The 14,807-nt window shown below is 43.7% G+C and overlaps 1 protein-coding gene across 1 annotated transcript; it reads left to right on the top strand.

Annotated features, from left to right (window-relative positions):
• The first annotated feature begins 797 nt into the window (after positions 1-797).
• Positions 798-14,072, top strand: LOC139401028 (collagen alpha-1(VI) chain-like). The gene is made up of 9 exons (XM_071145554.1): positions 798-953; positions 6,405-6,441; positions 11,524-11,532; positions 12,053-12,201; positions 12,287-12,393; positions 12,496-12,682; positions 12,876-13,047; positions 13,268-13,297; positions 13,465-14,072. The coding sequence occupies exons 1-9, from the start codon at positions 798-800 to the stop codon at positions 14,070-14,072; spliced, it is 1,455 nt and encodes a 484-aa protein (XP_071001655.1).
• The last annotated feature ends 735 nt before the right edge of the window (positions 14,073-14,807 follow it).

Genomic DNA, 14,807 nt, shown 5'->3' with positions numbered 1-14,807 from the left:
CTCCAGGCTCTCTCTATCCCGGCTAAACATACACCATATCTTGTCTATGGAATGCAGGCTTAATCAGACCGGAGACATATGTCTCATATGCACCACTAATCATAGAATGCAATGTGGCTGTTGGTTTTTAAAACACAGCATTAGCAGGACAGAAATATCTTACTGTTTGTTAAGTAAATAATTGTTAAATATCCAACCAATGAGGTAAATATGTTGTTTTTCTCAGGCTCATTTGTTCATGCCTATTTCATTATGAAGCAAAGGGAACTTCAGCCTTCACAGCAGCCCATTAAACTCCAGAAACTGTCTAATACGCGATGGTCCTGCCAGTACTACTCGCTGTGGGCAGTGCAAAAACCCCTCCCAGCCATCACTGCAACCTTAAAGGACGCAGTCCAATTCACGCAGATCGACTGACGAGCGGTCACTACTCGCACTCATTGATTCTGAATTCATTTTCCACCTTATCCTGTTTGAGGATCTGTTCCGCACAGCAAACTTTATGTCTGACACTCTACAGTCCCCTGATCTTTTGCTCGAGATTGCCACTGACCTCGCACAGTCCGTCATCACGAGCATAAAAGAAAAGCACACGGAGGACTCTTGGAGAGCCATATGGAGCAAGGCAGAGGCCCTGTGCACAAAGGTCGATCTCGCCGTACAACCGCCGCCCCACAAGAGAAGAGACAATCCCAACATCCTCGCCATCTACAGGACTTTATAGTTGAAGCTCCAATTCAAACCGAACATCCATCCATCTCCTCTCCTCTCATGTCATTGACCGACTGGTGAACGAAATGACCCAACACTTTTACACAGAAGCAGGTACAGTTCTCATGGGGAAGTCAGCCCTCAACCCCAAGCATGCCAGATTCCTTCAAAAGGAGAGCCTTGTGCCCATGTCACAGCACTATGGAATCAGAGAGGACAGTCAGCTGGCAGAGGTGCACCAAGTGCGCCGGCTCTTGGAAAGAAAAAAAGAACCGGGCGAAACAGTTAGCAGCCCACTGGAGTTCCTGTCCATGCTTTAACCCTTCAAGACTCCTTCGTGGACATCTACAGTGCCTTGCGAAAGTATTCGGCCCCCTTGAACTTTGCGACCTTTTGCCACATTTCAGGCTTCAAACATAAAGATATAAAACTGTATTTTTTTGTGAAGAATCAACAACAAGTGGGACACAATCATGAAGTGGAACGACATTTATTGGATATTTCAAACTTTTTTAACAAATCAAAAACGGAAAAATTGGGCGTGCAAAATTATTCAGCCCCCTTAAGTTAATACTTTGTAGCGCCACCTTTTGCTGCGATTACAGCTGTAAGTCGCTTGGGGTATGTCTCTATCAGTTTTGCACATCGAGAGACTGACATTTTTTCCCATTCCTCCTTGCAAAACAGCTCGAGCTCAGTGAGGTTGGATGGAGAGCATTTGTGAACAGCAGTTTTCAGTTCTTTCCACAGATTCTCGATTGGATTCAGGTCTGGACTTTGACTTGGCCATTCTAACACCTGGATATGTTTATTTTTGAACCATTCCATTGTAGATTTTGCTTTATGTTTTGGATCATTGTCTTGTTGGAAGACAAATCTCCGTCCCAGTCTCAGGTCTTTTGCAGACTCCATCAGGTTTTCTTCCAGAATGGTCCTGTATTTGGCTCCATCCATCTTCCCATCAATTTTAACCATCTTCCCTGTCCCTGCTGAAGAAAAGCAGGCCCAAACCATGATGCTGCCACCACCATGTTTGACAGTGGGGATGGTGTGTTCAGCTGTGTTGCTTTTACGCCAAACATAACGTTTTGCATTGTTGCCAAAAAGTTCAATTTTGGTTTCATCTGACCAGAGCACCTTCTTCCACATGTTTGGTGTGTCTCCCAGGTGGCTTGTGGCAAACTTTAAACAACACTTTTTATGGATATCTTTAAGAAATGGCTTTCTTCTTGCCACTCTTCCATAAAGGCCAGATTTGTGCAATATACGACTGATTGTTGTCCTATGGACAGAGTCTCCCACCTCAGCTGTAGATTTCTGCAGTTCATCCAGAGTGATCATGGGCCTCTTGGCTGCATATCTGATCAGTCTTCTCCTTGTATGAGCTGAAAGTTTAGAGGGACGGCCAGGTCTTGGTAGATTTGCAGTGGTCTGATACTCCTTCCATTTCAATATTATCGCTTGCACAGTGCTCCTTGGGTTGTTTAAAGCTTGGGAAATCTTTTTGTATCCAAATCCGGCTTTAAACTTCTTCACAACAGTATCTCGGACCTGCCTGGTGTGTTCCTTGTTCTTCATGATGCTCTCTGCGCTTTTAACGGACCTCTGAGACTATCACAGTGCAGGTGCATTTATACGGAGACTTGATTACACACAGGTGGATTGTATTTATCATCATTAGTCATTTAGGTCAACATTGGGTCATTCAGAGATCCTCACTGAACTTCTGGAGAGAGTTTGCTGCACTGAAAGTAAAGGGGCTAAAAAAAATTTGCACGCCCAATTTTTCAGTTTTTGATTTGTTAAAAAAGTTTGAAATATCCAATAAATGTCGTTCCACTTCATGATTGTGTCCCACTTGTTGTTGATTCTTCACAAAAAAATACAGTTTTATATCTTTATGTTTGAAGCCTGAAATGTGGCAAAAGGTTGCAAAGTTCAAGGGGGCCGAATACTTTCGCAAGGCACTGTATAAACTTGTACACATATCTGTCACACTGCCAGTAACCTCCACGTCATGTGAGCGCAGTTTTTCCTGCATGCGGCGTGTAAAAATCTACATGAGAAACAAAATGGCAAACCCTCGATTCATCAACCTTGCCTGCCTGTCCATACACGCTGAAACAACCAATGTCCAGAAGATTATAGACTATCTTGCACTAAACCACAACAACAGACGCGTTGTCCTTCTATAAAACAACACTTGGTGAGTAACTGAAAGGTCTTTTAATTGACAGAGCGCCTGTCCAATGGTGGAAACATGATTCAATCATGCTGATCTGGATCTAGATGGAACAAGAAGACACAGGCATATTGTCAGCCAGTCGGTCTACAAGTATTTTTTGCAATTTAAATATAATCGCTAAGATTGTGATGATAGCCAGCTCGTTTTACACCATGTGTGCACAGTTGACACGCATAGGGTAAATGCACTTCTTGATAGCCATTTAATCCGAAACATTATTACCAACACACAGTTGTCTGATTATGCATATGGAATAAATGCACTTCCTGTTGTTGTCGCATTTTGGATGTATTGTGTTGTTATTGCTGAAAGACTTCAGCACCGGACAGCGCCCATGCAGTGCTTGGTGCTGAAGTCTTGCACCTTTGCACGTGAAAGACGTTTTTGTCATTGCCTTGTGGTCACTTGTATTAATTAGGCTTGTAGCTATTTTGTTTAATATTCTTTGGCCAAATTCAATTAAACTACATTTATATAGAATGTGCTGTGTGCCATATCTGCTTTTATTGAAGAAACGAGAACTTCCTTAACTCTGAAGTCATGAAAATCAATTATTTTCTGAGCATCCCCCACGTATTGGTCAAGCTCCCCCTTAGCAATGGGAGAGAAAATCCTGGCGCCATGCCTGTCAAAGAGAGATTCAAGTGATCTTGAATCATGTCCTACTGGTACTTAATGAACCACAGGATCATGTCCTACTGGTACTTAATGAACCACAGGATCATGTCCTACTGGTACTTAATGAACCACAGGATCATGTCCTACTGGTACATAATGAACCACAGGATCATGTCCTACTGGTACTTAATGAACCACAGGATCGTGATGGCGCCGACAGAGATGGTCGCCTCACTTCGCGTTCTTAGGAAACTATGCAGTATTTTGTTTTTTTATGTATTATTTCTTACACTGTTACTCCAGGAAATCTTAAGTCTTATGACATACAGCCGGGAAGAACTATTGGATATAAGAGCAATGCCAACTTACCAACATTTCGACTAGGAATAATACGACTTTCCCAAAGTGGATCCTCTGTTTGGACCACCTCCCAGGACAATGGATCGGATCCCTGTAGGCGACCCAAAACAACGCCGCCGCAGAAGGGGCAGACGGAGCGGTCTTCTGGTCAGGCTCCGTAGATGGGCACATTGCTCACCGCTCCCGAGTATACTACTTGCCAATGTCCAGTCTCTTGACAACAAGGCAGACGAAATTCAAGCAAGGGTTGCCTTCCAGAGAGACATCAGAGATTGTAACATTCTCTGTTTCACGGAAACATGGCTCACTCGGGATACGTTATCAGAGTCAGTACAGCCACCCGGTTTCTTCACGCATCGCGCCGACATAAACAAACATCTCTCCAGTAAGAAGAAGGGCGGGGGTGTATGCCTTATGATTAACGAGACATGGTGTGATCATAACAACATACAGGAACTCAAGTCCTTTTGTTCACCTGACCTAGGATTCCTTACAATCAAATGCCGACCGCATTATCTACCAAGAGAATTCTCTTCTATTATAATCACAGCCGTGTATACCCCCCCCCCAAGCAGACACCTCAATGGCCTTGAAAGAACTTCATTGGACTCATTCATTGGACTATGTCAACTGGAAACCACATATCCTGAGGCTGCATTTATTGTAGCTGGGTATTTCAACAAGGCTAATCTGAAAACAAGGCTCCTTAAATGTTATCAGCATATCGAATGCGCGACCTGGGCTGGCAAAATTCTGGATCATCGCTACTCTAACTTCCGCGATGCATACAAAGCTCTCCCTCGCCCTCCTTTCGGCAAGTCTGACCACGACTCAATTTTGTTGCTCCCAGCCTATAAACTAAAACAGGAAACGCCCGTGCTCAGGTCTGTTCAACGCTGGTCCGACTAAATCTGATTCCACGCTTCAAGATTGCTTTTATTATGTGGACTGGGATATGTTCCGGATAGCCTCAGACAACAACATTGATGTATACGCTGATTCGGTGAGCGAGTTTATTAGCAAGTGCATCGGTGATGATGTACCCACGGTGACTATTAAAACCTTCCCCAACCAGAAACCGTGGATTGATGGCAGCATTCACGCAAAACTGAAAGCGCAAACCACTGCTTTTAATCATGGCAAGGCGACCGGAAACATGACCAAATACAAACAGTGTAGCTATTCCCTCCGCAAGGCAATCAAACAAGCTAAGCGCCAGTATAGAGACAAAGTGGAGTCGCAATTCAATGGCTCAGACATGAAAATATGTGGCAGGATCTACAGTTAATCATAGATGACAAAAAGAAAACCAGCCCCGTCGCAGACACCAACGTCTTGCTCCCAGATACACTAAACAACTTCTTTGCTCGCTTTGAGGACAATACAGTGCCACTGACAAGGCCCGCTACCAAAACCTGCATGCTCTCCTTCACCGCAGCCAATGTGAGTAAAACATTTAAACGTGTTAACCCCTGCAAGGCTGCTGGCCCAGATGGCATCCCTAGCCGTGTCCTCAGAGCATGCGCAGACCAGCTGGCTGGTGTGTTTACAGACATATTCAATTAATCTTTATCCCAGTCTGCTGTTCCCACATGCTTCAAGAGGGCCACCATTATTCATGTTCCCAAGAAAGCGAAGGTAACTGAGCTAAATTACTATCATCAAGTTTGCAGACGACACTACAGTGGTAGGCTTGATTACCAACATGATGAGACGGCCTACAGGGAGGAGGTGAGGGCCCTCGGATTGTGGTGTCAGGAAAATAACCTCACACTCAATGTCATCAAAACAAAGGAGATGATTGTGGACTTCATGAAACAGCAGAGGGAGCACGCCCCTATCCACATCGACGGGACAGTAGTGGAGAAGGTGGAAAGTTTTAAGTTCCTCGGCGTACACATCACGAACAAACTGAATTGGTCCACCCACACAGACAGCGTGGTGAAGAAGGCGCAACAGCGTGGCTGCTGCCAACATAATGACTCAAATCTATAGCCACTTTAATAATGACAATTGGATGTAATAAATGTATCACTAGACACTTTAAACACTGCCACTTTATATAATGTTTACATACCCTACATTACTCATCTCAAATGTATATACTGTACTCTATTCCATCTACTGCATCTTGTCTATGCCGTTTGGCCATCGCCCATCCATATATTTATATGACATTCTTATTCAAAGTCCAACACACTTTTCATCACTGTGTGTGTGTAATGGGGGAGTGCAAATTAATTACTTAAAAGTCATACAATGTGATTTTCTGGATTTTTGTTTTAGATTCCGTCTCTCACAGTTGAAGTGTACCTATGATAAAAATGACAGACCTCTACATGCTTTGTAAGTAGGAAACACTGCCGATTTTGTAGGTTATCAAATACTTGTTCTCCCCACTGTATATGGAAATGGACAGTCACAAGATTCTCCTAAATCTCCTTGTAATGCATTTATCTTCCTGTCTCAGGAATGTAAGATCCTGGAGGTCATTCAGAAACTCTGCTGTAAGTATATCGAGTGCTCAAAATTCAGTCATACTGGTTATTTTCCAGATGAACATTGTGCTGTGCCGAACATGTTCCTTTAGTGAAACATAAGTTTACTCAACATAGATTTAGAAGACGTATCAGTGAGCCTGAACACAGTCCCAACCTCTACTGTTAGAAATGTAAACATGACATCTAAACATGTCTCCTTTAAAGCTGACTAATACACAGTTTATCTTCCTAGCTAAACAGTTCATTTGAAGCATCATTTATCCTGGGTTGAGTTTGGGACAAACTTTGTGAAAGAGATGGAAACGAACACACACGCAATCACTTAAACACACACACGCAGGCAGGAAGGCACACACACACTCTCGAACACACTTACTTGCACACACATATGCAGGCACACAGACTCAGGGACACACGAATTGTGGCGGCAGCTGTGGATGTAATGTAGCTATAAGAACTCTGTAGTTCAGTGCTTGTTGTGTATGTTTGGAATGCAAGTGTTTTTAAAGTTTTTTACAATTGCTAACAAGCGTTTACTTATACTTAAGATGATTAAGTCTTAAGACAGCAACACCCCTACATCACACAATTAGCCAAATAGTACATTTTCTGCTCAAACCAAAATACAACTACAAACATTAAATACCAACTCTATATTTCAAAATGCAAAAAAACCTTTCTCTACTGTACATACATTAACTCTATCAAAGCATGGCATACCCGACTCAATACAGTATCTAATCATTCTGTCAAAACACATGTTTTCTATCCAAGAGGAACGTATAGTCAATCAGAACACAATGACTTTCAAAATACTAACAGCTAATGGCATTACAAAAACTGCATTACTTTTCATGTTTCAGTTCTACCTGCAGACATTAGACAATATGATATCCATTGTTTTTATCATTCAGTTTCCTCTTACTGTAAACCACTCTACATTTTTTGGTTGAGTGTCGATTGTGGGCATTTTTGGCAACATACTATCTAAAAGTGAATGAGTTATCTTTACTTCATAGAATGTAAAGTAGAAAAAAATAGTAAGTGACAGAATTGCTGCAGTAAAAGCTTTATTAGCAACATGAAATTACTACCAGTGATCAACAACACATCCAACATACATGGCCTTTGGTTCAACAACACATCCAACATACATGGCCTTTGGTTCAACAACACATCCAACATACATGGCCTTTGGTTCAACAACACATCCAACATACATGGCCTTTGGTTCAACAACACATCCAACATACATGGCCTTTGGTTCAACAACACATCCAACATACATGGCCTTTGGTTCAACAACACCTCCAACATACATGGCCTTTGGTTCAACAACACATCCAACACACATGGCCTTTGGTTCAACAACACATCCAACATACATGACCTTTGGTTCAACAACACATCCAACATACATGGCCTTTGGTTCAACAACACATCCAACATACATGGCCTTTGGTTCAACAACACATCCAACATACATGGCCTTTGGTTCAACAACACATCCAACATACATGGCCTTTGGTTCAACAACACATCCAACATACATGGCCTTTGGTTCAACAACACATCCAACATACATGGCCTTTGGTTCAACAACACATCCAACATACATGGCCTTTGGTTCAACAACACATCCAACATACATGGCCTTTGGTTCAACAACACATCCAACATACATGACCTTTGGTTCAACAACACCTCCAACACACATAGCCTTTGGTTCAACAACACATCCAACACACATGGCCTTTGGTTCAACAACACATCCAACATACATGACCTTTGGTTCAACAACACCTCCAACATACATGGCCTTTGGTTCAACAACACCTCCAACTTACATGGCCTTTGGTTCAACAACACATCCAACATACATGGTCTTTGGTTCAACAACACATCCAACATACATGGCCTTTGGTTCAACAACACATCCAACATACATGGCTTTTGGTTCAACAACACATCCAACATACATGGCCTTTGGTTCAACAACACATCCAATGTCATCTCTCGCTATGCACCTTGGATAGTAAAGCTTGGCCTGCCTTATCCACCCCTGGCAGTCTTCAGCTGAGAAGTCTCTGTACCTTGGATAGAAACGCTTGTCATGCCTCATCCACCCCTGGCAGTCTTCAGCTGAGATGTCTCTGCAGCCAGCATCCATTGCATCCAGGAGGGACATTTGGTCACTTCAATTTGTAATTTTTTTATTTAACCTTTATTTTAACTAGGCAAGTCAGTTAAGAACAAATTCTTATTTACAATGACGGCCAACCAAAAGGCAAAAGGCCTCCTGCGGGGACGGGGGCTGGGATTAACAAACACATCACGACGAGACAACACTACATAAAGAGAACCCTAAGACAACAACATAGCAAGGCAGCAACACATGACAACACAGCATGGTAACAACAAAACATGACAACACAACATGGTACAGACATGGGCACAGACAACAGCACAAAGGGCAAGGAGGTAGAGACAACAATACATCACGCAAAACAGCCACAACTGTCAGTAAGAGTGTCCATGATTGAGTCTTTGAATGAAGAGATTGAGATAAAACTGTCCCGTTTGAGTGTTTGTTGCAGCTCGTTCCAGTCGCTAGCTGAAGCGAACTGAAAAGACGAGAGACACAGGGATGTGTGTGCTTTGGGAACCTTTAACAGAATGTGACTGTCAGAACGGGGGTTGTATGTGGAGGATGAAGGGTGCAGTAGGCCTAAGAGGGTTTTATAAATAAGCATCAACCAGTGGGTCTTGCGGTATACAGAGATGACCAGTTTGTTTACAAAGGAGTATAGAGTGCAGTGATGTGTCCTATAAGGAGCATTGGTGGCAAATCTGATGGCCGAATGGTAAAGCACATCTAGCCACTCGAGAGCACCCTTACCTGCCGATCTATAAATGATGTCTCCGTAATCTAGCATGTGTAGGATGGTCATCTGAGTCAGGGTTAGTTTGGCAGCTGGGGTGAAAGAGGAGCGATTACGATAGAGGAAACCAAGTCTAGATTGAACTTTAGTCTGCAGCTTTGATATGTGCTGAGAGAAGGACAATGTACCGTCTAGCCATACTCCCAAGTACTTGTATGAGGTAACTACCTCAAGCTCTAAACCCTCAGAGGTAGTAATCACACCTGTGGGGAGACGGGCATTCTTCTTACCAAACCACATTACCTTTGTTTGGAGGTGTTCAGAACCAGGTTAATGTTGGAGAAATCTTGTTGGACACTAAGAAAGCTTTGTTGTAGAGCATTTAACACCAAATCTGGGGAGGGGCCAGCTGAGTATAAGACTGTATCATCTGCATATAAATGGATGAGAGAGCTTCCTACTGCCTGAGCTATGTTGTTGATGTAAATTGAGAAGAGCGTGGGGCCTAGGATTGAGCCTTGGGGTACTTCCTTGGTGACAGACAGTGGCTGAGACAGCAGATTTTCTGACTTTATACACTGCACTCTTTGAGAGAGATAGTTAGCATACCAGGCCAAAGACCCCTCAGAGACACCAATACTCCCAAGAATGGAATGGTCTACCATATCAAAGCTTTGGCCAAGTCAATAAAAATAGCAGTACAACATTGCTTAGAATCAAGGGCAATGGTGGCATCATTGAGGACCTTTAATGTTGCAGTGATACATCCATAACCTGAGCGGAAACCAAATTGCATACCAGAGAGAATACTGTAGACATCAAGAAAGTCAGTCAGTTGATTATTGGCAAGTTTTTCCAACACTTTTGATAAACAGGGCAAAATAGAAATATGCCTATAACAGTTAGGATCAGCTTGATCTCCCCCTTTAAATAAATAACAAACCATAGCTGCCTTCCAAGCAAGGGGAACCTCCCCATGAAGGTTAAAAAGGTTGGAGATAGGCTTGGTGATGATAGGGATAGCAACCTTAAATAAGAAAGGGTCTAAACCGTCTGACCTAGGTGTTTTTTTTAGGTCAAGTTTCAGGAGCTTCTTTAGCACCTCGGACTCAGTGACTGCCTGCAGGGAGAAACTTTGTTGCAGGGCAGAGGAAAAAGAGGGAGAAGCATCGGGGATAGCCACATTAGAAGGGGTGGGAGATGAGGAAATGTTGGACGGGCAAGGAGGCATGGCTGAGTCAAATAGGAATCCTGACCTAACGAAGTGGTGATTAAAGAGCTCAGCCATGTGCTTACTGTCAGTAACAACCATATCATGAACTTTAAGGGACATGGGAAGCTGTGAGGAGGAGGGTTTATTCTCCAGGTCTTTAACCGTTCTCCAGAACTTCTTGGGGCTAGACCCACAGAGAGAGAACTGCTCCTTAAAGTAACTAACATTGGCCTTCCGGATAGCCTGAGTGCACTTATTTCTCATTTGCTTGAATGAGTATGTGTGTTCCGAGCCGTTCACCAAATGCAATTCTTGAGGTGGAGTAACTCTGCAAGATCACGGTCATGTGGCCGTTGATCATACACTTTCCACCTCCAGGCAGAAAATAATTGCTCAGTGTTTCCTCCCTCCTGTTCCCTTTCTGCTTCTGGCACCAGTTGTTTGTGGAGGTCATCTAAAAACAGAAGAAGGAGCTCAGTGTTGTAGGGACCAATATGGCATTTCTGCAGGACCGAACCAGAGAGATTGCAGGACACATTGTGATATTTGCTCCTCTCTGACCCGGGACATCAACGGTGGCCCTTTTCCCGATGACCTTTCTTCCCCACAGACGTGTTTTTCCCAGGTTAAACCCTGCCTCGTCTACATAAATGACGTTCATTTCTGGCATACTGTGTGCAAGCATTTATAAATAAGACAAGAAAGATCCCTCATTATGGTTTGGGTAAGCTTGTATGTAAAGAAAGTGTAAGCATTTTAGAAACGTGTTAATTAACTGAATATTCTGTGAAAACAACATGAATTGTGTTATTGGTATGGTCCACAACAGACAGATGTTGTGCTAATCGTGTTTAGAGTTTTGAAAATGTGACTACAGATTGGACAAAAGGATGTTAGTGATTGTAAAAAAAAAAAAAATGTAAATGATGGGGCTGTGATTAAGATATGAATCAGGGTGGATCTTGATGTAATGTCTTTGTTTTTCTCTTGTAGCATGCTGTGGTAAGTTCCTGGACCATACAAAGTTTTAGCGCTTAACAGTTACACATGGCATTATTTTACATCCTTGCATGACCTTCAGTTTCAATTTTCAAGATTCAATTTCACTCTGTATGCCAGTGAGAGACTCTGAGAGGCACCAAATTACATCCACAGCATGTATTGTAAATAGTCACATAGATATACAGATGTACGATTTTAATTTGAGACAGTTTGCTACAGCAAGGAAATAATCCTGCAGCAACAGGGAATGTGAATTATTATGTGGATTATAGTTAACTGGGATTTTTTTGTAGGAGTTGATACATTTTTCATTAGGGCAAATCAAGTCTGACATTCTAAAGTGTAAATTACAAACTTTAGAAGCCTTTTTAAGCCTCGAACACACTACAAGTTTGCATTTCCTGCCGTGCAGGACATTTTTCAGCAACAAAAGAGTGATCAAATGAAGATCCTTCATCTGTACTATTCATATGGTGTATGATGCTCAGAATATATCATGATATTATTATAATGACAATGTAACTGGCATTCACAGTGTGTGAGTGTGGTCCGGTGAAGCTACTCTTTGTACTGGACAGTTCAGAGAGTGTTGGGCTGCAGAACTTCACCCTGGAAAAAGAGTTTATAATTCGAATCATCAACAAGATTACCAAGTTCAGCAAAGACAAGGTGGGTGAACATTTGTCCTGACTTCCCTGGGTGAGAGAGGGGCCTTAACTAAATGTTGTTTCTCTGTGTGTGTTTCTGTTTGCAGAAGGAGCTAGGATCACGAGTGGGTGTAGTTCAGTACAGCCATGACGGCACCCAGGAGCTGGTATCTATGGAGGACCCCAAGATCACCACAGTAGCACAGCTCAAAAGGTCCGACCAGATAAGAGTCAAAAGTCCAAAGTACAGCAGTTACCTGATATCAGTTGACTGACTGACTGACTAACTGTTGTGTTTGATGTCCCATACTTGCAGCTCGGTGAGAAACATGCGCTGGATTGCCGGTGGTACGTACACGGGAGAGGCGCTGGATTTTGCCCGGCAGGCATTCGGCAGCTCCCAGCTGGACCGAAAGGTGGCCATAGTCTTGACAGACGGACAGTCGGACACCCGCCGGGACGCCAAACCGCTGTCCTCCCTCTGCTCTGTGCCCAATATAAGGGTGAGGGATGTCAATGGGACTGGGCAATGGGATGGGGGAGAGTGGGCTGAAGGACATGTATAGGTTGGGGGTGAAGAGATGATGTCAGGACCAAGGGTTCATTTCATTAGACATAAAGAGAACCATCTCTCTCTCCTCCAAGTCTGCCATTTTGTGGCAAAGCCTCAGTATGTCCTCCATCTTGGCTCCTCAGGTGGTGGGCATTGGCATAGGTGACATCTTCAGACGGGCGTCCTACGCCACCATGCTGGAGGAGATCACCTGTCTGGGCACAGCCTCACCTGGACTCTACCTGAAGATTACAGACCACGTGCAACTGCTGGAGGACTCCTTCTTCAACAACGTTACTGGCTATATCTGCCAAGGTAGACTGTGTACAGGCTAGCTCTAATTTACAATATCTGGAGGTAGCTACATCTGCTAAGGTAGTCTATGTACAGGCTAGCTCTAATTTACAATATCTGGAGCTAGCTACATCTGCCAAGGTAATCTATGTACAGGCTAGCCCTAATTTACAATATCAGGAGCTAGCTACATGCTCATATGTTCCTATGCTCTCAACTAAGGTCTGGGTTGTGTTTACAGATAAGAAATGTCCTGATTACACCTGTCCAGGTAAGACTGCTCCTCTCCCTTGTTTTTATGGTCACAGTTTCCTATGTATTACAATACGTAATTTTTTTAGCATTCAGCCTAGTACTGCAATTTAAAGATTTAGTGGAATGTATGTAAATGTATCTGAACCCCAACTGCTGTTCTAAAATAGTCTACTCTTCCTCCAGCCAACTTCCAGGAAGCTACAGACATAGTCTTCATGTTGGACGGCTCCTCCAGTGTGGGCCAGGCCAACTTCTACAGAGCCAGAGAGTTTGTTGAGAACATGGCCGCCAGGCTGCTGTCACAGGACCGGGGAGGGCTGCTCCGCCTGTCCGTCATGCAGTACAGCGATGGGCAGCAGCAGAGAGTGGAGGTGCCCTTCACTGCTAGGGTTGAGGATGTGCTAACGGGGCTAGCAGCTACGCTCTACATGGACGGGGCCACCGACTTACCGGCTGCCCTGGCCTTCCTGACCTCCACCCTCCAGAGGGAGGGCCGCTCTGCTGTCCCCAGGAAAGTGGTGGTATTCACGGACGGCAGGTCTGTGGCCTCTGCCCGGGCTGCTATCCCCAGAGCCCCCGCCGCCGCTCTGGCAGAGAACACACAGCTGCTGGCCGTCACTGTGGGCGAGGGCTTTGACGAGGCGGGCGTTTGCCAGCTGGTGACGGGACAGGCGAACGGGTTTGATTACCGCGTCGTGGATAGTCGTGTCCACCGAGTGGCGCTGTACAGTGACCTGGCCAGACGGGTGGTCATGCAGAGCCTGGCTAGAAAGCTCTCTAAAGCTCTCTGAAGCTCTCCACAGCTCTCCGAAGTTCTCTAAAGCTCCTTGAAGCTCTGTAAAGCTATCTCAAGCTCTCTGAAGTTCTCTAAAGCTCTCTGAAGCTCTCCAAAGTTCTCTAAAGCTCTCCGAAGCTCTCTAAAGCTCTCTGAAGCTATCTCAAGCTCTCTGAAGTTCTCTAAAGTTCTCTAAAGCTATGTAAAGCTCTCTAAAGCTTTCTGAAGCTCTGTAAAGCTTTCTGAAGTTCTCTAAAGCTCTCTGATGCTCTCCAAAGTTCTCTAAAGCTATGTAAAGCTCTCTAAAGCTTTCTGAAGCTCTGTAAAGCTTTCTGAAGCTCTGTAAAGCTCTCTGAAGCCCTGTAAAGCTCTCTGAAGCTCTCCAAAGCTCTCTGAAGCTCTCCAAAGCTCTGTAAAGCTCTCTGGAGCCCTCTAACGCTCTTAAAGACCTCCCTACTACTGAACTGTCTATGAATTGTCCTGTTGTGCCATGTATTAGGCCATTAAGAAATTAGATAGATATGGCGCACATTTTATACTTTTGTGTTTTCCTTATGCCTTTGAGGGCCTCCTGCTTTTCATGTGAAATAAAATGAATATGTTTGTCATAAGAAGCACTTGGGTAGATGAATAAACGTTACGCTGTAAGTTTGGTGATAAGATGAACAGTTTTCTTTTGCTCAAATTTTCTGGAGGTCTTGACAAATAAAATATTGGACAAACTAACTAGCTAATTGTGAATAGATTACAA

The sequence above is a fragment of the Oncorhynchus clarkii genome, unplaced genomic scaffold, assembly GCF_045791955.1.
Source record: "Oncorhynchus clarkii lewisi isolate Uvic-CL-2024 unplaced genomic scaffold, UVic_Ocla_1.0 unplaced_contig_10622_pilon_pilon, whole genome shotgun sequence".
Taxonomy (NCBI): domain Eukaryota; kingdom Metazoa; phylum Chordata; class Actinopteri; order Salmoniformes; family Salmonidae; genus Oncorhynchus; species Oncorhynchus clarkii.
This window is presented reverse-complemented; position numbering and strand designations above follow the sequence as displayed.

What these genes read in the sequence shown, in the direction of transcription:
- LOC139401028 (XM_071145554.1), top strand. Translation starts at nt 798, where the DNA reads ATGACCCAACACTTTTACACAGAAGCAGGTACAGTTCTCATGGGGAAG. An exon ending in GCTCTGTGCCCAATATAAGG is followed by an intron (nt 12,683 to 12,875) that starts GTGAGGGATGTC and finishes TTGGCTCCTCAG; the next exon opens with GTGGTGGGCATTGGCATAGG. An exon ending in TACTGGCTATATCTGCCAAG is followed by an intron (nt 13,048 to 13,267) that starts GTAGACTGTGTA and finishes TTGTGTTTACAG; the next exon opens with ATAAGAAATGTCCTGATTAC.